Source organism: Myripristis murdjan, chromosome 16 (genome assembly GCF_902150065.1).
Source record: "Myripristis murdjan chromosome 16, fMyrMur1.1, whole genome shotgun sequence".
In the NCBI taxonomy this organism is placed as follows: Eukaryota; Metazoa; Chordata; class Actinopteri; order Holocentriformes; family Holocentridae; genus Myripristis; species Myripristis murdjan.
The window spans coordinates 23,205,006-23,228,798 of NC_043995.1; the positions used below are offsets into that span (position 1 = coordinate 23,205,006).

General features: G+C 44.6%; 1 protein-coding gene across 1 annotated transcript in view; it reads right to left on the reverse strand.

The window, feature by feature from the left end:
• Positions 1-10,947: 10,947 nt before the first annotated feature.
• Positions 10,948-23,793, reverse strand: part of LOC115374498 (forkhead box protein O6-like) — a 31,826-nt gene continuing 18,980 nt past the window's right edge. The window contains exon 2 of the mRNA XM_030073455.1: positions 10,948-14,606. Within this exon, the coding sequence (XP_029929315.1) occupies positions 12,858-14,606 (1,749 nt within the window). The 3' untranslated portion in view covers positions 10,948-12,857. The remainder of the gene's footprint in view (positions 14,607-23,793) is intronic.

Here is a 23,793-nt window from a genome sequence, read left to right on the forward strand (position 1 = left end):
TATAAGAAATATGCTAAATGAAAAGTAATCAAAGCAAAACTTCCAGTACTATAAAGTAGTTTCCAGTACAGTTTATTTTTTTGGATAACATGATACTACTACAAATACCACTGCCACTACTACGACTGCTATTACGACAGATAATAATAATCTTAAGTCATACTGGTTTTAGTTTACCTGTCCTTCTTCATCTGATCTCCAGGCACGGAGGATCTTGTGGCCAGACTCACTTTGAAAAGGTCAATCAACAGTTTGTCACCATTTGTTTCTATAACCATTATATCTATTTTTTAGAGGTTTGATCCATTATTGGTGATTTAGGTTGCTGGTAGCTTGAATTTTGTCTGTCAGTTTTTGAAATTGAATTCATCAGTTTTGAAAAGAGTGTATGCACATGTGCAAAATGTGCTGTAAAAAGATAACGTTTTATTGGTGACACATTAATTGAAGAAAATTTGAAAACTGCAGTCACTGGATCAATTTTGTGTCAAAGCAATGAAAAATCATTCACATTTAGCAATAACTATGAAATGAAAAGACTATAATGCAATACTCCAGTGGTAATCTGGTGCAGGTTATTCCAGTTTATTTGCTGTTCGTTGTTTGATGTGGAGCAGTGGAAGGAATCTCCCCGGCTCTGCCTCATGAGCCAGGTTCACGATATTCCTGTGCACACCCAGTATGTTCTTACCAAATTCCCAATGCAAATTTTTGGTGGAGCTTTTTCCCAGACTTTCTAGTTGTATTTGGAGCAAGAGTCCATACACACAGAGTCCCAAGCACACTGCTAGATGTCAAGATCCTAACAGAAAAGTTAAATTTTGTGTTTCTTTTTAGTCTTTACTGCAAGATGGTAGTCGGTCTCTTTCAATAGTTATTCCACCCAGCGTGAAAATGAATGGAAATATGTCTTTTTTTTTTTTTCTTTGAAAGATCATAATTGTGTTTTTCTCCATATTAAGGTTAAGGTTTTGAAGCATTCTTCATTCAGTTTGTGATCGGATGAGTAGCCTTAGTCCAAGAGATGCTGATTGTTCCAGCGCTGTGGCCAATTTATAACATAATCTAAATATTAAATAGTGTAGCGCTGAGAGTCTAACCCTGTTGCTCTCACTTGGCTTGATGGAAATATTGTGTCCCGTTGTTATTCATATTGACACATTTGTTTTCCATTTACACCCCCTTGATGATGTCATCCACTTCTCCTCCTACTCCACGCTCTGAATGAGTTTCACAAAGAGGCTTTCATGCCACACTGAATCCAAGGATTTCTAAAAATAACAATGAACAACACATTATTTAACTTTTGTTGTTTGGTTGGTTGATCTCTGTGGACATATTTTGGGTGGGCAGTGTATAAATATGGCCACTTGTTCGAGGTTTTGGATGGAATACATTTGGCTATCACATAATATTTTTGTTTCTTTTAGGAGTGTAATTATCCAAACAGTGATGATGCTGCAAAACGCTTATTGCTCACTGTGATGCCTCTATAATTACTGGGATTAAATTTGCCACTGTTTTGAAAGATGACCTTCACTCCACATTACAGGAAAGTGTCCTGCTTTTTTTTTTTTTTTTTTTTTTTTTTTTTTGATTATTCATTGTTTGAATCCTCCTTCACTGATTTTTGGGGAGTGAGTTTATTCTCCTGGCTTTTCAAACTGTTTTCCTCTGAAGTTTCAATCAGGCTGAACTATCAGTCTTACAGGTTGCATGAGTGGAAAGAGGATAGTGTTTTGTTTTTTTTTTTTATCATGGATGGATGTTCTGTGAGCATGTTAAAGATTGTCTACACCTCCATTTGGTTTGTGATACGTCCTTGAATATTCCCTGGGTATCCTGTTTACTGTAAGATTGAATTTAAATCAACAAATATGGTGAAGAAAAGGCACACATGAGGAAAAGCTGAAGATCGCTGCTGCAGTGTGTACTGCTGCTTTGGAGGCAGCTGATTGTCTAACTTCCTTGGTTACCGGGTATTTCAATTATATTTCTCTGGCTTTTCAAGACACAGAGCAAATACTGCTCCAGGGCTTTTCTCCTGCTGTTCTCTCAGGTCGTGAGGTGCATCAGCGCCTTTTAGGGAAGCAACTAATGATTATTTTCATTGTTGATTAATCTACCGATATTTTTTTTTTTTTTTTTTTTTTTTTTTTGATCAATCAGATAATCAAATAGTCTGCAGAATATGAAAATAGAATGGTCCAGTCCAGGTTAGGTCTTTTTTATGACACAAGGTAACTGACTTATAATGAAATCTGCAGTGGCACTGTTATTTTAGCTGCCTCTTTTTGACATGCGTTTTGTTTTTCATATCTTAAATTGCATTTGTTTTTGGGTTTCAGGATTGTACTGTATAATTTTTTATGCTGAATGTCTTGTGCTTCTTTACGTGACTGATAGTCCATAATATCAATCAATTAGTCAATAAATCTGAGATGATGTTGTAAAATTGCTCACTTAGTCTGACAGTTCTCCAAAAAGTATGCTATTCCCTTCATTATAATATGAAATGGAGAAGAACAGACAAATCTTAGCATTTGTAAGATGAATTCAGTAAATATTTGCTATTTTTTACTTGATGAATAACTAAAATGATTAATCAGTTATCAGAACTGGAACTGATGAATTTTCTGTTGATTGACTAAATGATTAACCAATTAATCAACTAAATGCCGCAGCACTAGTTGTTTCAGACCCTTTTGTCTCTTTGATTGGATATCTTTACAAGGAATCAGACACACACAACACGATGGCCCACTCCACATAGAGCTATCACCACCAGCTCGGTTTTGATGATAATGCCTCACAGTAGCCCTGCTGGCCCGCACCTGACCTCTCCCTGGATGTCCAGTCTATATATGGGCTCACACTGATCCCTGCCCGCTCAGCTCTGCACAGCCTACAGCCTAAAGCCTCAGATTTACGCTCTAGCACTGTACATATCGCTCGCTTTCATAAGCTTCGGTGTGTGTTTGCGCGTTCATGTTTGTGCATCTGTGCGCCCATGCGTGGCCGAGCGCATACATGGGTTAACGTCTGAGTGTTTTGGTAAATGCTGTACATGCATGTGATTGTGGCTGCTTACAGTCCGTATGTTTTTTTGCATGTGTCTGTATCTGCGTCTATGTGATGGTGAGGAGCGTGCACGAGCCGAGATCTGCAAATGTCGACCATTTGAGGAAAGACTGATCAACATGAATGAGTGAATTCATGAAATAAAAACACATTGGTCGACAAAATGATGGCACTTATCCAAACTGAATTCTGAATTACTGGTATTGAATGATGGAGTGCTTCAAGTAACACATGTCTTTGAAAAACAACTACTGCCTACTATACAACAGCTATATTGGCCTTGCTTTTTGGGAATTAAATCTTCATTTGGTGCATGTATATATATATAATGTCTATGTGCCTAAATGTGTGCCTGCCCCGTGGGATACCGTGTGGTGTTAGAACAGACAGCTTTTATCTCCTGCTATCAAGTCTGACGTTCCAAAGCTGCTGCCATCAGCCACAAACTCATTAATTACTCTTTAGTATCAAGCCGTAATTAGAGACACCAATCAGGCCCCCGCCCAGCTACCCCCCTCTTCCCAGCCCCAGCCCCTATTAGCGCTCCACACTGTACACTGTGCGCTAGTGAGCTAAGCTAGTTGCTTCACACTAGCACAACACTGAGATGAGCTCCCCCATGTGTGAGATTAGGCGGCGTGCGGTTAGATAGGCAAGGGGGGAGGAGGGGGCGAGGGAGAGGAGGAGTGGTGAAAGGCAGGGTTGTTGGATTGTGAAGATAGATTTGAGTGTGTGCATGTGTGTGCGTGCGTGCATGCGTGTGTGTGTGTGTGTGTGTGTGTGTGTATGTCCACAGGGAGGAAGTATGGGTGGAAAAGAGAGGAGTGAGATGAGGGAATGGGGAGAGAGATGACGGAGGGAGGCGAGGTGGTACGGGCGCTAAGGAGCATTAATTTGACATTAATTGTGTCATCACCACTTTAGATTCATCCCCCTCCTCCCCTCCCTCCCCACCTCTCCTCCTCCCACGCTCTTGATGAGTGGATCAGCGGCGGAGGAGAGGAGAGAAGATCTGATTACATCTGTCTTGTCTGTCTGCACCTAAAGAGGGTGAAACCGGGACATGGGGGGAGGTGAGGCGGGCAGGAGGAGTCATTAAGGACAGTGATTGGTTTAATAATGCCGCGAGGAGAGTGATTGATAGAAAGATTTCCTGGTCAGGTCAATTTTTTTAATCAGGAAGAACTCGGCGGCCCTGGACGGATGCTTGGGTCGATTATATAATCTTTTTTTTTTTTTTTTTAAGCCTCATGATATGAGATGATTTTGTGATTTTGGGAAATAGTTTTCAAGAAAGAAATAACTAATGGTGGCTTTTAGAGAGCTTTCAGTCAAATGTTACAGTTGCACTTGTTATTACATCGTGATTTCCGACATCTGACACAGAGCAACAGATTTTATGCCCACACTTGGCCTGAAAATAACTTTATCTCATAGGAAACTTCTTTGATTGATTTTTACTGAACTGACCCCCTGTAGGATTTTTTTTTTTTTCCAGAATACCAGGTGAGCCATAGTAGCCCCTGGAGCTGGTAGGGATTCATTATCTTGCTCAAGGGCACTTCGTAACAGTGGAAAACATCAAACACAAGGGATTGAAGCTCTGCTGAAGGACAGAGTCCCTGCTCACAAGGCCACACTTTGTGTAAATCTGTGTCTGTTTTCCATTTTTCCACTCTCCGTGTTTGTTTGTATGTGCATTGTGCCTGGATTGGACCCAAACTCCACAGAATTCCAGTCACAGTTTAGACCTTAATACTCTGATATCTGCCTCTGAAGAATAGCAACGTGACAAAATTCAGAGCCACCAGAGCTATAATTTCTGTTAGACTCTCAAAGCTGAAATCCGTAAATTTCAGCACTTTGTCGCTCCATAGCAGAGATTTAGAGCAAAGTTGGGGGACCGTTTCCTGTCTTGCCGAGTGGAAATATCAGCAACCGAGCGGGTAACACAAATGCAAATATATTATTTTCTCGAGTGTTGAAACTTGAAAGTAAAATAGCATGAGACGATGGAAGTAGGTTCATGTGACGGTTCACAGTTACTTATGCGTGCACGTCGCTGGCACTGTTTTTTTTTTTCACTCAGGTTGTCCAAAGATTATTTTCCCTGTAGCACTAGCTAATGAATGCATCTGTGGTTGATTAATCTTGTTTATAGCATACTTTATTGGCACCGTCAACCGGGACCGATGTGACCTGACCAGTTCTCATCATATACATGAATATCCCAATAATATATTAATTAAAAGACATGGATTTAAGCTTTAAGTAATTTAAGACCCCTCTGCTGTGTCCTAGTGTTTGTACCCCTATCACTAAATGATGCATTCATTCTTAAATTGACAGAATTACTGGCTTTGACTATGCCAAAACTTATTTGTATTTTGACACTTGGGTGTTTTTGCCTTTCAAGAAGTTTTGCATTTGATTTTATTTAGTATTTTAATGTTCACTGTGCTAGACAAGTGCATCATTTAAAGGGACATATCCTTGACTTAATCTTCGTATTCAGATCCAGGCCTATTAATGTTGCCCTCAGAGAACTGTGTGTGTCTGACCACGAGGTCATTGTTTTTGATGTCCCTTTGCTTTACCATTCTCCTAGTCCCTGTGAACCTATCCGCCCCCACATCTTCAACTCTGCTTCTTCAATCAAACTCTCAGAGGCTTTTAAAAACATCCTCCTCTAACACTAACCAAGTGCCCCCGGTCAGCCCCAGAGAGCTCCATGACCATTTTAACAGCGTTTGTTGAAGCATTCTTGTTGCTGTTGCTCCTTTCAAGAGAAACACATATCAGGGATTTCTCCATATCTGCCATGGGTAGATTAAAAAAAAAAAAAATCAAAAATCAAAAAGCCAAATGCAAATGCAGATGGAAAGCTGAGAATCTTTAAGTGTCCTTCAATTAAATGAATGACTTAATGATGACATATCAGAAATTGGTTAAAGAGGGGCTTATTTCTGTTAACTTCTTGCCCTCTCAGAACTCATAACTCACAGCTCTAGGATGCTTGTTGATTCGCTGTCAACCCCTCACCTAGCCACTCTATAAACTGGGACCTTTCAATATATATTCTTTACTAAAACCGTAGATTATAGAAGACCTCATATTTCACCTCATGAACCTATCACCTGTTAGTGATTCTGCTGTTATGGGCTATTTTGTAAACATTTCAGCCCTGGTCTTGGAAGGGATGCTGTTTAGACGAAGGCCTTCACCTGTTCCTGCCACATTTCTTAAAGAAGTATTCAATTCATTCAGCTCATTGTGTCTATTGCCAACAACCCTATTTTCCTCCCAGTATACATGTAGTTAGTTGTTTAAAACCTTATTATTAAGTCTTGGTGTCTTGAGACCTTGACGGCAGCTAACTGCAGGGACATATTTCTAAACTGGCCTTTTTAACCGCGGCTAAAGTTGTTTCAGCCAAGCTTATACCTTTTATTGCTCAAAATAATGTCTTTGAGAAATTCCAGTCATTGCACAGACTGCTTTCTTCAGCTTGACCTTCTTTAGTAGCAAATGCTAGGGATTGTTCCATTTTAATAGTTGGCCTTCAGTACCAAAGACCATTTTTTCAGATTGCTTGAGAAACTGAGATTGTCTCAGGCTCTTCTCTTGTTCAACTCTTACCTTTCCAGAGGGAACATTTTCAGACCACAAAGACAGTTTGTCCCCAGCCTCAGCAGACATTTCTTGTGGAGTCTTGTCGGGTCCCTCTTGGGCCCCTCTATATTCTCCATTTGCATGGTTCCAGTTTGACATATTATTTGCAAGTAAGGCATACATCCCATCAGTTTTCACTGTTATACCAATGGCACACACCAGTGTTCATTTCATTGATGAAGACTATGAAAAATATTCGTCAACGAACCTTTTTCACAGACGAAAACTAAATAAAAAGTCGGATATGATGACGAAGACAGGGACAAAATATAACTGACACTTAAATCAATGAATAAAAACGAAAGGAAAATGTTAGGGAGGGACAAATGGAGAAGAGATCCAGTCAGACCTACCCTTTTTGTGGGACAAGTTGGGAATAAATCCAGTCAGAGCGAATCTTTTGAGGGTAGGTTGATCTATGCAGAGCGACAGCCGCGGCAAGTGCAGGCGCAACAGTTAAATGCAGCAGCAGATACACAGTCACAGGAGGAGGATAAAGACGAGTTTGCAGAACTTAGCATAGTTTTGAGGACGTTTTCACGACAGCCAGGTTGTTTACCTACTTTATATTTAGTTGTGTTTAGTTGCACAGTCTTAGTTACACAGCTTTGGTTGATTTCAGTTGACTTCACTTGTTAGCAACACGTTCAAGTTCAGAGTTAGGTGGTTATCTATTTCAGTAATATTGTACTTCATCTTGAAAGAATACATTGCATATCATTCAGGGAGAATGCATATCTTTTTCAGGGAGCATGTATATTTTTTTCAGGGAGAACAGGCCTTATGTTTATTTTATGTGAGATTATCTTTTGTGAAAAAGCCACGGTCATGTTTTTGACATTAAGAATAAAATAAAATACATGTTTTGTATTACAACCATTAAATCTGTGTCTGTACTGCATATTTAAACCTTAATACCATTTCATAACAGACTGATGGATACTTCCAATGACTGGAAATGACTCTCACAGAATTTGTTACAGTATAATAAATCCAAATCAGAAACTAGAGGAGTGCATTGAGTAGAGTGCAGATCTCCCCCAGGTGTATCTTCCCTTCTCTGGTGCTCAGACTTAGGCAACAAACCACCACTTTTTCTTTTTCTTTTTTTTTTTTTTTCGCCTACTGGCAGCAGGGGACAGAAAACAGCTGAGGAGTTGGCACTCAACAGTGGCATAAAATAGGTTATTCAAAGGTTTTGAAGCACCACAACCGTGAGAGGTCTTTGATCATACAGTTATAACTGCACAAAAAAATATTAGACTGATAGGCCCAGTAGTATGCAAAATTATCTGTGGACAGGTACGTGGATGGACACACACACGGACAGGCACACAATCAAATGCAAGATCTCCTCCAGGCTGCCGCCTGGCCGAGATAATAATCCATTTCAGTCCAGCCAACTCCATTAAACTGATTTACTAATTAGGTACTTGCCAACCCAGCTAGGATTTGTCAGACGTCAAGAGCAAGAAGAGGCCAAGTTGAATGTGAACACAAAGGAAAATAAGATTTTCAAAACATATTATGGCAAAGAAAAAAATCATATGGTACACAGCTTGGGAGACTGCTTTGAACTTGTAACAAAACGATATTTAGGTCAGGATTGCACAAAATATTGTAGGTTGCAGCTATGGATGATTTCGTCTGTCATCTCAAATCATGTTATCTTTCAAATTACAGCTTAAGAGTCGCATTAACAGACTTGCTTTTATGACATGATCTTGGATAAATTGTCTTTGACTACGCTTTTATGGTGTACTTTTATGTTCTTGCCTTGCTTCTATATTTAATGTTGGCATTTTTACTCTTTTGTTGTTTGTATTATCATTTTAATAGTCCGATAAAATCCTGACCTAACCGAGACATCACCTTTAATCTTAACCTCACCGGCGACTCCAAACCAAACTCCTGCCTCCCATAGCCTATAGATGACATTAATCATTTCACTGATCAATTGAATTTTGGAGATGTAGCAGTTTTCACACTTTGCAGCCTGGCCAGAAAAGTGAAAAGTGCTGATTCCTCATAAGCACTCAAGGACATCGCCTGGAACATTGCCTGAGCGGGTCTGTCTGTTAGCGGCTAGCTGTTAGCAGTTAGCAGGGTCCCCAGCCAGCCTTTAGCTCCAAGGGCGGTCTCTATAACGTTATCGCCCGGCCGAGCGAGGCAGGACGTGCTCCCAGATGCTTGAGTGGGTGAATAATGACACCTTAACACAGTTTTTTCTCTGTCTCTCTTTTACTCTGATAATGAGGAGCAGAAGAGCAGACCCTCCCCAAGGCATAGCACCTGGACTGAACCCCCTGCCTGTCTGTCTGAATCTCTCTCTCTTTCTTTCTCTCTCTCTCTCTCTCTACCTCTCTCTCAGGAGAAAAGCCTGAAGGAGTGAGACTTTGGCCCTGTGCCAGACTCTCCGTCTCACTTCCACTCAGTCATGCCCAGTTTGTTGGATTAGTGAAATTATGAATCATGACATGAAACTAACATTAGCAGGACCATGGTCAAGCTAAATCACCTCTTTGGACTCAGAAAAAAAACATTTTTGAAAAAGTCTTTTTCACCTCCTGTTTTTCTGTTGGGCCTCTTTGCCATAAATATACTCTTTGTGGCTCCCTCCCTTCCCACCTATATCTTTCTGTTTCCCTCTTGTTCTCACTTTTTTCCCTGCGGAGAGGCTTTGCCAAGTGGAGTCAATTAAAAGTGTACATCTCAGCAAGAAATGTCTGCGTGTGTGTGTGTCTTTGTGTATGGTTTTATAACTGCGCTGTGTGCCTCTTTGTGTAAATGTGTGAGTTTGTGATATTTTCAAATGTATGTGGGTGTCTGTGTGTACGTGCGTCTGTATATGTGTATGTAATATGTGTGTGTACATGTCTGAGTGAGCATAGAGGCGGAGGCTCCCCTGGGGTCTGGCAGTATGGCGCTGTAGCACTGCACACTCCTCCTGTGAAAACGCCTCCAATGGGACTGAGACAGCTGTGGCCAACCTATACTGCTTCACGGGCCATAACAAGCCTTATTACACACACACAGACACACAAACAGACACACACACACACACTGACACACACAAACACACCTATCACTCCAATCCTGCCAACTCTATGTCTGGCTGTCTGGCTGTCTGGGTGCCGGCCTGTTTTGTCTGTCTGTCAGTGTCTCTCTCTCTCTCTATCTGTCTCTATCTTTCTCTCTCTCTCTCTCACACACACACACACACACACACACACACACACAAACATTCACCTATTTCTCTCTCTCTCCCGTATCCAGCCTGCAACACAACTGATGCTCCCCAACATATGTGAGGACACTGTTTTTCCATTTTTCATTTATACAACCCACCCTCTGCCTCCCACTCAACTATTTGGTATCCTGGTTAAGCAAAACTGCCAAGAGGGGGTGTCTGCCTGTACGTGCGAGTGGTGCGGTCTCAGAAAATTAAAATAAAATAGGGAGTGAGGAGATAAATTCATTAATATGCAACACACATTCATTCATCTTGTCAGTCATACAGGCATGTGAGAGAACAAGCAGTCGACAAGCACACGTAAGCACAGGAAAATCCACCCCGGCATCTCAGATTTATGAGGAAAATGTCACTTCAGTACGGAGACAGACAGTCTTTCTTTTGATTTCATTTATTTAACAGTCACCAGATGATGAGATACATTCTCTTAGAAAAGAAATAGACAACAAAACTGATATTCTTTTGAGTTTTTAAAAACTATTATACAGTATTCTCAATATATAGATTTTGTACAAAATAAAAGTCAGTAAAAGGGCAAAGGGGAGCGTGACATCTTAAAAAACAGAAAAAAGAGGAAGGGATAGGACTCGACTCACACAACTACCACACTCAGGAATGACAAAGACCAATCTCTTTTATAAATAAATATAGTAAAATCATATATAGCTCTGTTTCCAACAGCAGGGCATTGTTAAACCTCTGTAGCATAGGCTATAACATATCCGCTTTGTGAGGCCCTTTTGCTTACGAAATTCCACGCATTTTCCAAATGGAGATTAACTGTATCCAGCGCGGCTAAAAGCCCTGAAATAAAGGTATTTACCTCAATAATGGGTCTGATAGTCTGTGCCGTGCTTGACCTTTGGCTGTAACAATAACCCACACCCCACCCTCACCCCTCACCCTTGTCTCCTTTGTCTGCTGTACTTGGTGTAGACCAAAGCGCAGCGAGTCTCCTTTACGGGAACCACAGAATAGGGGTGTCCTCTTTTTTTTTTTCTCCCAAGGCTAGCGAGAAACAAGCTTTGGACTCCCCCCCACTCACAAACAATAGACAATTGGACAGAGCGCATGTGTGGGAGGGGTACACAGTATTAGAGCATAGGAAGGTAATACTGGACTTCCAATTTCGTTTCGCCATCGAATCCCACCCTTACGATATTATAACGCTGTCCTCGTTGGTCCTTAGAATTTCAACAATACAACAACAACTACAAGAGAGAACGACAACAGAATAAACACACGAAAAGTGGATGCGGATGGCCGTGGGGCATAGCAACCCTGTTTGACATAGACTCACACCACTCAGATTGGCTGATTGTTTTCTCCATCTTCTCTCTCTCTCTCTCTCTCTTTGCACCTCTTAAGTGTTTTAGGCTCAGGGAACGAGCACTAAAAACTTGTTCAAGGGAACACAAAATACAGATAATGGAGATGATTTACAATACAAGTACACTACCTGTTTAATTAAGACACATGCCCAAACAGCATGGAAAGTGGCGCTGGCGGTCCCACTGTTAGCACAGACTTTTGTTTTTTCCTTGTCTCCATCTTTTCCATTTGTGCCCTCTGTGAGCAGGCAAGCAGACAGTGACATTGGCCTCCTCAGAGCAGGACAGCAGGCAGAGTGACTTGGCGTTAATCACAGCTTTGTCTCGCTCTCTTGGCACATTAAGTTGGAGAGGCGAGCGGCTGCTGGCCGGCCGGGGTGAGAGATGGAAGGACGACACGTTAGATTCTCAATAATGACGCATTGCCACCGCATCACTTTGGAGATTAAAAGCAAGATGCTGAATTTCAATCAAGCCACATTAATGGCTCGGTGTGAGGAATAGCCACTTTGTCTCCACTGGCAGGCAGAGAGAGAGAGAGAAAGAGAAAGAGAGAGAACGAGAGAGAGAGAGAAAAAAAAAACTGGCACCAGAGACCCAGGTGAGACAAGGTGATATGCCATTTTAATTCACCAAATTGCTTGCTAGCCAGTATTGATAGAATCCACTTAACGATGTAGTGATAATATTCTCTAAACATGGCAAAAGGGCATTAACAAAAAGCTACACCCAAGAGTAAAGTCAACGGACATCGCCAAGGTCTGAACCCATGAAGCTGTAAATAGTAGCACTGCTGATGTAAGACTATTGATTAGATCTCATGACCATGTCAGCTTCATTATCACTTAAAAAGAAAACAGGTCTCAGATTGCAACTGTAGATGTTCTGATCTTCGTTTAAGTCAATGATGAGGCACAGGTCACTGCAAAATTTTTTAGCTACCGCTGAATTTAACTGACACAAAAAGATAAGATCACAAAGCTACACAAGGGATATTTGCTGAAACAAAATTATCCCTCTACTACTGACAGTGAAGGCATATGAGAATAAGAACCCCATTATAATTCAATGCCAAGATCTGACACCTTATCTACGGAGCCTGCGATTTCTTCATTTGTTCCCGTCAAATAATGCAGCCACCTTACAAAACATGCCAAGCTCTGCCTGAGCTGCTCTGCGAACGCTTTGTACTGCAAGATGTGACCCACTTGCATTAAAGTGCATTGAGAGTTCAGTTCTCATGGTAGATGAGAAGCGATGTTGGGCAAGCACAGCTGAGAGATTGTCATCACAGTATAGCTGATGAGAGGAAAAACCTAATGTGACATGAACTAGATCTCTGGGGGGGGGGGGTCAAAAGAGGGGGATGAGGGAGGAATTGTCAAGACAACAAAGAGAGGCGGGAGTGACTGAGTGTTGGTCCTATAGTCTCTGTGTCAAGTCCAGGAATGTCACAGTCAAGCACAGTGCTTCATGGGTAGTGTAGTTTTTCTGGGGGGCAGGATGTTCCATTCAAGACCTCATCCTGGCACCCAGCTCTGGTTGTTGTGGGCCTGCTGTGGGCCGGCCAGTCCACCCATCCCCATTCCCATTCCCATGCCCACACCCACCCCCACACCCATGCCCATACCCATCCCGATTCCTACCCCCTGAGCTAGGGAGCAGTCAAAGTTGAAGTCCATCTCCTCCCCAGAGTCCATAATGTCATGGAGTAGAATGGACTCCACATCGCAGTCCAAGCTGCCATGGAACATGTCAATGTCCAGGTCAGCTGGTAGTCTATCATGAGGGTGAGGCTGGTGATAGCCATGGTAGCTGCCACCACCACTGCCTCCTCCCATCCCCTGGCTGTGGTGGTACGGTCCATCAGCCATGCCTTGGTGTTGCGGTCCAGGGTAATGATTGTGGCGGGGATGTGGGGCGGTGGCCAGGTGGCACGAGTCCTGGGGCATGCCCAGCATACCGGCTGGGTTTGGAGGGAGGGTGGTGGAGGCAGGGAGGTGGGCATGTGACGGGGGGCTGTACAGGTAGGGAGTTTTGTGGTTGTAGGGCTGCAGCTGGCTGCCACTGCCACGTGGGGCAAGGGCTTGTGCCCGGGGCGGCGTGTGACTGTGGTTATGGCTCTGGCTGAGGTTGTGACCATTGTGGCCAAGGCTGTGGCTATGAGGTGAGCTGTGGTTGTGGTTGGATACATTGTTGTGATTATGACTAGGGGTATGGCTGTGAGTTCCATTATGGCTATGAGCTGAGCTGTGACTATGAGGTCCATTGTGGCTGTGGCCGTTGTGGTGCCCAGGGTGGTGGCTGTGGCGGGTAGAGCCCATGCCGTTACTTGTTGGGCCCATCATGGGGTGGCTTTCCCGCTCCTGCCCCAGCATCATGTCCTTGGCACAGTATTGCTGCCCAGCCAAGCCCCCTGTTAGCAGACTCTGCAGGGCGTTGGTGCTGGAGTACGCCCTCATGGTTCCAGAGAAACTCGCTGGCTTGTTCTCCTGGATGGTCTGCATGGGTGAGTGGTGGCGCAGCATGCCCATGCTCGTCGGTCCGTAGACGTTGCCACCATAAGAGCTCTGGCCCTTCACCCCAGAGTTGTAGTGGTAGACCGGGGCTTGGTGCTTGTGTCTGCCCACAGTGGGATGCTGCTGATGTTGCTGTGGCTGCTGCTGGTGATGGTGGTGGTAACCATCCTCCATCAGACGCTCTTCTAGGCTGATGGCACCAGTCAAGTTAGCCAGCTGGGGTAGCTGCTCCAGGGGAGGACAGTGGTTCCCAGCACCCATGGATGGAGAACGGGCACTAGAGGGTGAGGGGTAGAGGTGGGGGGAAGTGGAACAGGACAGGCCTCCCTCCTCTGGTTCCTCTAGTTCTCCTTCAGCAAGGATGGGTGACAGACGCCCACTTAGGGTGGAAGCTGAAGAACTAGCCCTGGAGTGGAGATCTGTCCAGGCATCAAACTCCGCCTCTGTCCCAGATGGACCTCCAGCCCCTGGGAGCACTTTCCGTGGGGGGCTACTACGGTCGGGGGAGCCCTGAAGCCCCACCACTGCAGAGCCAGCTCCGATCACTGGACGGCCAACCCTCTTTCCCCTGATGCGGCCTTTGCTCTTCAGGTACTTCGTGCTGTTGTCCATGGAGACCGCTCTTCGACGAGGGGCCTTACCCATCTTACCTCCCTCTGGATTCAGCATCCACCAGGAGCTCTTCCCCGTGCCCTCATTCTGCACCCGGATGAACCGCGTGTGGAGGGACAGGTTGTGTCGAATCGAGTTCTGCAGAGACACGAGAGAAAGAGGGAGAGAAAAGGAGGCAGAGTGAGAGAGAGAAATCAAATTGAATTGTGCTGTTTATCGCATTGCTCATTATTTGCACACCAACTGCTTTCCATGACAAACACTGATGGTGCATATACTGATGCTCTGAAACAAAAACAATAATCTTCAGACAGCAAATATAAAAATCAACAAGACAGTCTAACCTAATCACAATCACAATCGCTATTTGTGGTTATAAATCATTCAAAGAGCTGTCTGAAACAGGAGTATGCATGGGGACGTGGATTAACTCAGATGATCAATACATATCCAGCAGTCTAGGCTGAGTCATTGAGCTACAGTGCAAAGCTGCTGTCAGGTCACTTCATTGTCTATTACTAGACATACTGTACAAAACGTATAGAAATAGATTCTCAGCTCTATACAGTCAGTGAGGCAGAGTGAAGAGAGATAGAAAACTGAGAGCACACTCAAATACATGAGCACATTCGAAGGACAGCTACAGTTGGCGCGGAGCAAGACCTTGTCAGCCTGAATGAATCTGAAATGACCTGAAACTCAATCTTTAGACACGCTGTCCATGTATGTCAATCCTTCCACTTTCTTTTCCATCAATCCATCTGTCCTCCTCTACTTCTCCTTTCTCTGGGGCTGATGTAAGCTAGTTTGTGGTAGGGCGTATGTTTGAAGTCGGTGCCAGTCCGGCTCAGCGCCAGCCCCTATCTCTCTCACTCTCTCTCTCTCCGAGCATGAATGGGGGGGGTGTATTGCAAGATTGAGCCAGGAGCAAGAAAGGCTAATGGATGTATCCCACCCTCCTACATCTACCTTCATTGCCTATCTCCTTTTCCCTCCCTCGTTCTGTCTATTGCAATCCCTCTTTCCCTTTCATCACTGAGCACTACAGATTTCTGACTTGTCTTGATTTTCCTTTCTCCCTTTTTCACACAGTTCTTCACACACAACAGTCATTTTCCACTTCTGTTTGCAGTCTCTCTGTCTTCAATTATACAGTATGTCACCAATTATTTTCCTATTATCCTCCACGCCAGCATGTACAGTCACTGATTTACTTATTCATTCTTCACAAGCTAGTCCTTTCAGCCTTTCACTCAGTAATTCATAGGATATGTAGCTTTTAGTTCTTTGTTCTCATTTACATCTCAAGGGTTGGTGAATACTGAAGGTTCCTGATGTGCAACAGAGTCTGTCGCTGCAATTCTGCTCTTTGTTGTGTGAGGCATTTTGACGCTCAAGCAGGAAAATATCAAATCAAAAGCACCACCCATGGCTTAGGAATACTCTGGTACAATAGATTGTTTCAGATTGAAGGGTACTCACACTTTCACCATCTCCATTATGTTGCGGATTATTTGTATTCACACTGAATTGCACGGCAGGGAAACAAATAAATCAAATTGCGGCGGAGAACACATAAATGGGAGGCAAAGTGAATTCAGGTGATCTGTGAATGCCTCCTTGGGTTGTCTCGCTGTGACACCTCCAGCATTGTGTAACCATGGCAACCAGATAAACGTGCAACGGCAGAACTATATCATATTGTGGTGAGAGTCAAGAGAGTGAGAGAGAGAGTGAGAGATGGAGGGAGAGTGGGGGATGGGGGAAAGGATGCAAGAAGAGGCGGCTGTTTGATGCTGCTGCTCCAACACTAAACAGCCTTTCATCTCGGCGGTGCCGGTCTGCAGGGGATGCCCGCTCCCTGCTTCTGACGGCCTCTCTACGTGCCGCGCCAACTCCCCGTCTCACCCCTGTTGGATCATCCACCTATCATATCACTCCAAATCATCTCCATCAAGTCCTGTGCCTGCGAATGCCAGAATTAAAACACATATAAGCTTTCATGCCATTCCGCTATGGCCAAGGCGATTGTAAATGGGGCATCTACCGTAAAGCTGGACCACTTCATGCTGCAACTCTATGTGACCTGGCTGATTCAAATCTCGATTTAGCCCCGTATGAGGGAAGAGCAACCCCATTCGACTTGGAGGGATTTGTCATCATCCCAAACCCTCTTTATCTGATGAATCCACCTGCTAGAGAGATTTGAGAGATTTCTGATGGTGGCCAGCCATGGCATCATCCTTGCTAGCTGCTGGCTTCCTGTTTTACACGTTTTTCCTCTGTCATCCTGTTTGTGTGTGTGTGTGTGTGAGAGTTGGTTAAGAATCTAAGAATAGCTCAGGTTGCAGGTGGCCTCAGTGTGGGTGTAATTCTGCCCGCCTCCCATTCCCTGAGCCTGAGTCAGGGACAATTTGGACAGACTATGGCCCTCACGCCCCCGAAACAGGCAGTCACTACTAATCCTCCTCCATCCCCGAGTAATCCCAGACAATCCTGGGCTAATCCCAAGTTGATTCGGGGGCACTCCCAGCTGGGTGTCTCTCACAGAGCCATGCCAGGTCACCATGGGCACAGCGGGCAGTCCAGATATGCTATGATCAAATAGACATACAGGATAAGACAAGAGGGGGCTTGACATGTGGGAAATAGTGACGCTGGGCAAATCATTACATGATGTGGTGTTAAAATAGCACAGTGTAATGTTGTATTTTTACTGTAAGTAGAAGATTTTCCGATGAGCTAATGTTAACAATATTTTTGATGCCTCCATCCAGTCCACTGAGAGATGTACCTTGACTCTGTGTTCTGTCCTTGAGGGGTGGCTTTGCCACATTTTTACCCCTACGGGTTGAATAGTATAAAATTGAAAACTTTATTATGTATTAAATATTCATAAGATGGAAATTCTCTTTCAGCCCCCTGGCTTGCCGAGGCAGACGGATGAAGCCCACAGAAACATACAATGACAGAAAGGAACACACACATCACAAGCCTGGGTGCAGGAAGCTACTTCCTATTCAAATCATACCCCTTTAATACAATGGGCACAGTGGAGAGCAGTCTAAATAATGAATGAACCAATGGCTGGGCTTACACAGAGAGATGCACTGCCTGGTCCCATAATACTGAAAAGAACAGACAGAGTCATAAGTAGTCGTGTGAGAGTCTTGTTGTGTTGTCAGGTACATCTAACCACATCAGCCAATAAACACAACTAAATCAGAATGAAAGGGGTTAATTTGTCCATGGAGTAAAAGAATTAAAGCAGGAGTTCGTTTATAAAACCATCAAAGCCAGTGAAGAGGTGCAAGCCTTCCTTGGGTTTAACTCTCATTAAGGCCTACAGTCCTGATACCTGATTTAGAAACTGAGATGAACAATATAAAGCCATGCCACAAACCTCTTTGTCCTCACATTAAAATGATATTTTCTCCCACACTTGACAATGGAATACTTTTTCTACAATACACAAGTGGCCTTAGAGCTTTGAGGGCTTTCTGTCACGTGGAGGTAGGTGAGTAGACCCAAATGCAAGAGCAGAGGCAGGCCGCAGAGGAACAAAATAATTTATTAAAAAGCCCAGGGAACTAAAGATCACTAAAGAACACAAAGATCAACACATAACAACTACAACAATGATCGGACAAAGGCTCAACTGGAAACAAGACTTATATACACTAGAAACTAACAAAGAAACAAGACACACCTGGGGAAGGGGCTGCAACACAAGTCTGGAGAACACAGAGGATTGGCTGAGGGAAACACTGGGGAGGGAACAGATTAATCATGGCTAATACACAGACTCGGGACAGGTGTGGAAAGGGCAAACAAACTGACACAGAGAGCACAGGAAAGTACACCAAAACACAAGGAAAACACTGGGAGAAACAAAGGCAGAGTCCAAACCAAACAGAAAAACTCAGAACCACGACACGTTCCCTAATTTAAAAGGATATCATAATTGCACAGATATACACAATGCCAAGTGTTGAATCTAGCTCAGTTTGTTCTGCATTTGCTGATGAACAGAACCAGTTGCCTGATTGCTGCCAATAATCACTTCTCTCAGAGCCATTCATTTAACTTTTTGTCATTTTTACAATACAAATCCATTCCTCTCCCATCTTCCACTCAGTCTCAGTTTGACTTTGATTCTGGAGCTGAAGAGTACTATTCAATTCTGGGATTAAATGAAATGTAATGGCTATAAGTGCTGAGACACACACCAAGTTCTGACTAACTACACAATCCACTACCACTGTAAAGCCTATAATGACACTTAATATCCCCTGTTCTTGCTGTTCACACAACAGTGGTCACGCTGCGCTCTCTCTGCACCATGGGCATTGACTATGAGTTAAGTGACTGTGCCCGCTTGCCCAGATTGGCTTTGTGCCCGATACGTTTCTCTGTTGCCACTCCCAGTATGTCAGTCAGCCGTTAGCATTGAGGGTAAACGTGATATGGGGGTAGGGGATCTTACAGGGGGCCCCATGGTCCATCTGGGTTAACTTTACTGGCTGGCATGGGGGCAGCTGGGCTAGGGGGTACACAAGGAGGAGGGGGATGGACGTAAGGGGTGGGAATACGGGGGCCCAGTGTGAGAACTCTCCAAGCCACACAATGGGGTGCCCTCAAAATGCCCCCCATCCCCTTTTCCTAAGGCCCCCCATCAGAACCCACTCAAGGTTTCCTGCTCTCTCTCTCTCACACACACACACACACAGACACACACACATGCACACATGCTCACACACAGAGGGGCGAGGAAACAGGTCAAATGGTTTATAGGGCCCATCTTGTGTCGAATGTGCACTCATTCAAACAGAACTGAGTGAGGAACTAAGGACAGAGAGTGGGGTCTGGGAACCGGGAAAAAGAAACCACTCACCCGATTCAAACAACCTCAAGGGTGAACCAGCGTGGCGCGCTTGCCCAGCTAAGAACACAGCAGCTGTTCTTGTAGTGGCACCGGGTAAAGCCGTTTGCCACACTCGACTGGTATTACCAAACCATTTCATGCAGAATGGAGCCATTATGTATTGTCAAAGGGTATCCCTCTATGGTGCACATTCATTTGATAAGCCCAAATCAAGGGGGAGTAACAGAGGCGCTAACTGTGTTTATTGTGATGCTGTTTCTGCCTGTGCAGAAGGCAGGAGGGTGCAGGGGGAGGGGAGGTTTCAACACAAGCAGTTTTGTTCAGTGCAGGAATGAGTTTTGTCAGCTAAGCCTGTCTCCAGGCTATTGGTGGAAATTAGCGCCGGCTAAATATTCGCTTTCCGTGATTGATGTCACGGCTTGCGTTGTCCCTTTGAAGGGAAATAAAGAATTTAGAGGCATGTGGATTAATAGGGACGGGGGTAGGTACATTCTCTGTGTCTGAGGGGGACTTGAAGAGAGACTGGAGGGCCTAATGGCTGCACAGATATGGCACAGCGGGATTGGGAGAATGTGGTATATGAGGGAGAGAAAGAGAGAGAGAGATACAGAGATGGAGACAGAGAGACAAGAATGAGACAGAGAGCAACAAAATAAGTGAGTAAAAGAGAGTGAGTAAAAGAGAGAAAATTGGACAGTGAGAGAGAGAGCGAGAGCGAGAGAGAGAGAGAGAGAGAGAGAGAGAGAGAGAGAGAGAGAGAGAGAGAGAGATGTTGCTATTTGCCTGAGAAGCACAGAGTCAGATGATTAAAATCCCTTTAGGAGGCTTCTTTAAGAGAGACAGATGGGCAGACAGGCCTGTTTTTGGAATGCAATCAAATTGAAAAGATTAAAAAGGAGTCTCTTTTATTAGGAGGTGAGAAACAGTTACTTCTCTGCCACATGCCATCATCGCCTCCACAGCAGTGGTCACGACCGCATTGGCATGCAAGGCACATTAGAACCCTTGTTGGGCAAGAAATAAACCTGGGATTAGGAATTGTATCTCTCTCAGTGTATCAGAGTAGGGTCTCTGGGGATTGGCAGCAATTATCCTTTCTTACTGAAGAAACACCCTCTACAGGGAAAGTCAAAGCCTTTCACTTCTTGTAGAATCACCACAGAAAAGGCTAAAGTGAGCCTCGGTAACTCAAGGACTTTTTGCCAATAGGAGTCACATTACTGACAGAACTTCAACTCAATGCCAAGCCTGAGCAGGTACATTTCAAATGTACCTTCTCCAGACTGCTACTGTACATGAATAGACTGAGTTTGCACAGTAGAGTGATTCAAGCACTGTGAAAGGTGCTCTATATCCGACCCCATTATTCCACAACACCGCAGGAGAGCCATTTATAAAAAGGCTTAAAATGGAAAGCAAGTGTGTGGTGCCATGTCTGGTAGCCTCAGATCAGGAAGTGGCTGTGGAGAGGGGTGTAATGGAGTTGGTGGGGGATTCCTGCCTGACTGTGCACTAATTGCAGCCAATGGTTGGCGAATCATCGCCCGTGCCCACCCTGGCGCCAAGGGAAGGGTTGGCATTAGGGTGGCTCGGTGTGGGATACAGCCAGGCTGCTGCAGATTTGGAGGATAAAAATAGATGCTGACAGATTAGTAGAGCATCTGAGACCCGGATAGGGGATCGGAAAATCCGCCTGTCTGATGCCAGGGGCAGCCGAGTGTTTCCGGTGGGCGCAAGGGGGACACAATCTGGGCATCATGTCTGACGCCCACACAAGAAGGAGGACCTCTGCCTGTGGAACCTGTGGAAAGAGTGTTGGTGTGGGCACGTGCCACAGGACAGGGTGGGTGTGGTTTTTCCACTGGCGTGCAAGGTAGGCAGAGCTCACGCTCTCCCAGTGAGGATTCACACAACAGGTGTTGGGGCTGGGCCACCTGTGGGGCCGGCCGCCTGCTCACACTTCACACCTCGTCGAGGGAGCAAACTAACATTTTCCACTGGGCTTGCCATGCTTTTGTTAAAGACCAACACGTTTCTGGAGAGGCTTTTACAGCTCTTTTTACAAGATGGGCGAGATATGTGTGTGTGTGCTTGTGTGTGTGCGTGTGTGTGTGTGTGTGCATATTTGTGCAAGTCAATCTGCATTTGTGTAAGTGCCTGTGTGTGTCTATATCTGTGTATCAGTCCGTTTAATAGCCAACAGGCCCAGTGTGGATTTGATTATATTGAAACCTCCCTCTGCCACATACAAAGAAACAGTCGGCCAACAATGGAATCAATGTGGGGCCTAGGCTTTTTTCACACTCGGCCTCCGCATAATCTCATTCATAACAATGAGAATCTCATTTCCCACATTCTAAAGGTCAGTGCACACCTCTGATCACACTTTAATAAACATCATTCTCAGCGTTTAATTTAATTTCAGCAGAGCAGGAAACTCATAGGCAGCCATGCACATGGCATGCAAAATTCATCGGATCGTCCCTTTAATTGCTTCAATTTCACAGTGCAGGGAAGAATGACCGCAATCACACTGGAGAAAAAAAAATGCGGAAATGCACTCAGTCACACAAAAGCAAAACATACACACAAACACATACTCAGATAGACACAACCAGACTTAGAAGAAGATAATTCCCGTAAATAAAGTGTCCATTTTTGTGTCTCAGTTCCAGTTAAGAAAAAAAAAAAGGCTATCCTTTCAGAAAAGGCTAACCTCACCAATTTTTGGATCAACACCAAGTAGTGCCTCCACATCTTTTTGTCTTCACACATTTTAACTCTCACCTAAATTGGCAAACCCTGTATCACACAAACTCACAAACACACACACACACATCCACACTCATACTCCTTCTCTCTCATGCGCACACACACACACACACACACACACGCACGCAATCATGCACATACCAACATGACACAAAGCCTGGCACATCGGGCATACTCATTACCGCAATGCCAAGCTACCAGTTGCTAAGGAGACCTGTGGGAGAGGGAGGGTTCCTTGTTGTTGCCATAGCAGCCGGCTCACTCCCTGCCAACTCTCTCCCTCAGGGAGAAACAAGGCGAGAGGTGGGGGGTGAAGTGGGCAGAGGTAGGGGGCAGCGGTTTAATAGGGCTATGAGGTGCAGAGGAACTTCATTAGCCATCAGTGTGTGTACCGCGCCAACCGATGCTCCTCATGAATGCCTACCCACACGCAGCACTTCAGCCTGCAGACTTCCACTTACTCACGCACAGCCCATAGACTCCCACTTATTCACACACCTATATGGAGAAGTAGAAAATGGCATGCTTAGCATGAAAAACAGGGTGCGGTGGGGATTCGAGTGGATCTATGGGGGAGGGACGGGATATGGGGGGGCCAAAAGAGGATGGGACAACAAAGAGAGTCAAAGAAGGTCTTGAATGCAGGGGCCCTCCACGATTCAAGATCTGAATTGTGGAGGCTGAGGTATGAAGCTGTATAGAGATAATTCCCTCTGCAACTGTGCTGCTGTACCTCCTAACCAACAAACCTTTGCCCTTCAGCTTCGGTCTATATCCTGTGCCTGTAGAGAGTTGAACAATGGGAAAGCTCTGTGTAGCCAAAGTAAATTCCCCCACAAACAACAATGTGCCACTTTATACATTGAGCACAAACTGGCAGTTTTTTTGTTTTTTTTTATATTTCTGTATAGAGTGCAATGCAGCTGCTGGATCAGATGCATAACTGCACACATTCCTCTGTGAAGCCTGTGCACTTCTTTTAAACCCTATTGCAGGCGGTTTGAACATCTAGATTGCATTCATCTCTCAATGTTGCACCTTCGCTCACGTCTCCAGCTCGCTTCAGACACACTCAGGCATAGGGACGGCACTGAATTGAAGGGGAGTAATGCCAAATTCCTGCACAGGGTCAAGGTGCTTTCTGTATTCAGGAGCAGTGCTTCGTATATCGACTGACTGATAACCCATGATAACCCTGACTGCTTCAAATTCTCATATTTCAAGTGCCAGTGTATGAACGAGGAGTAGTATTGATTTGGACTGAATTACCTCTGTGTGTGTGTGTGTGTGTGTGTGTGTGTGTGTGTTTGTTGGGATGAAAGAGAGGGGTGCAGAGGCACAGCTCCCCCTTTTTTTTTGCAGGGTAACTTGACCAACTCCATACAAACTAATGAGAGGAGGAGAAAAAGAGAGAGAGAGAGAGAGAGAGAGAGAGAGAGGGAGAGAGAGAGAGATACTCCTGTCCAATTGAGAGGAATGGAGGGATGGGGGACAAGAAAAGACAGGATTTAACCCCCCTCCTCGCTCTCTTCGCTTTCTGAAACAAAAAGAGCCCAATTAAGTCAGTTTGAGTTAGGGTCTGGTGTGTGTGTGTGTGTGCGCGCGCGCGAGTGTATAAATGTGTATCCAAATCGTGTGTGTGTGTGTGTGTGTGTGTGTGCGAGAAAG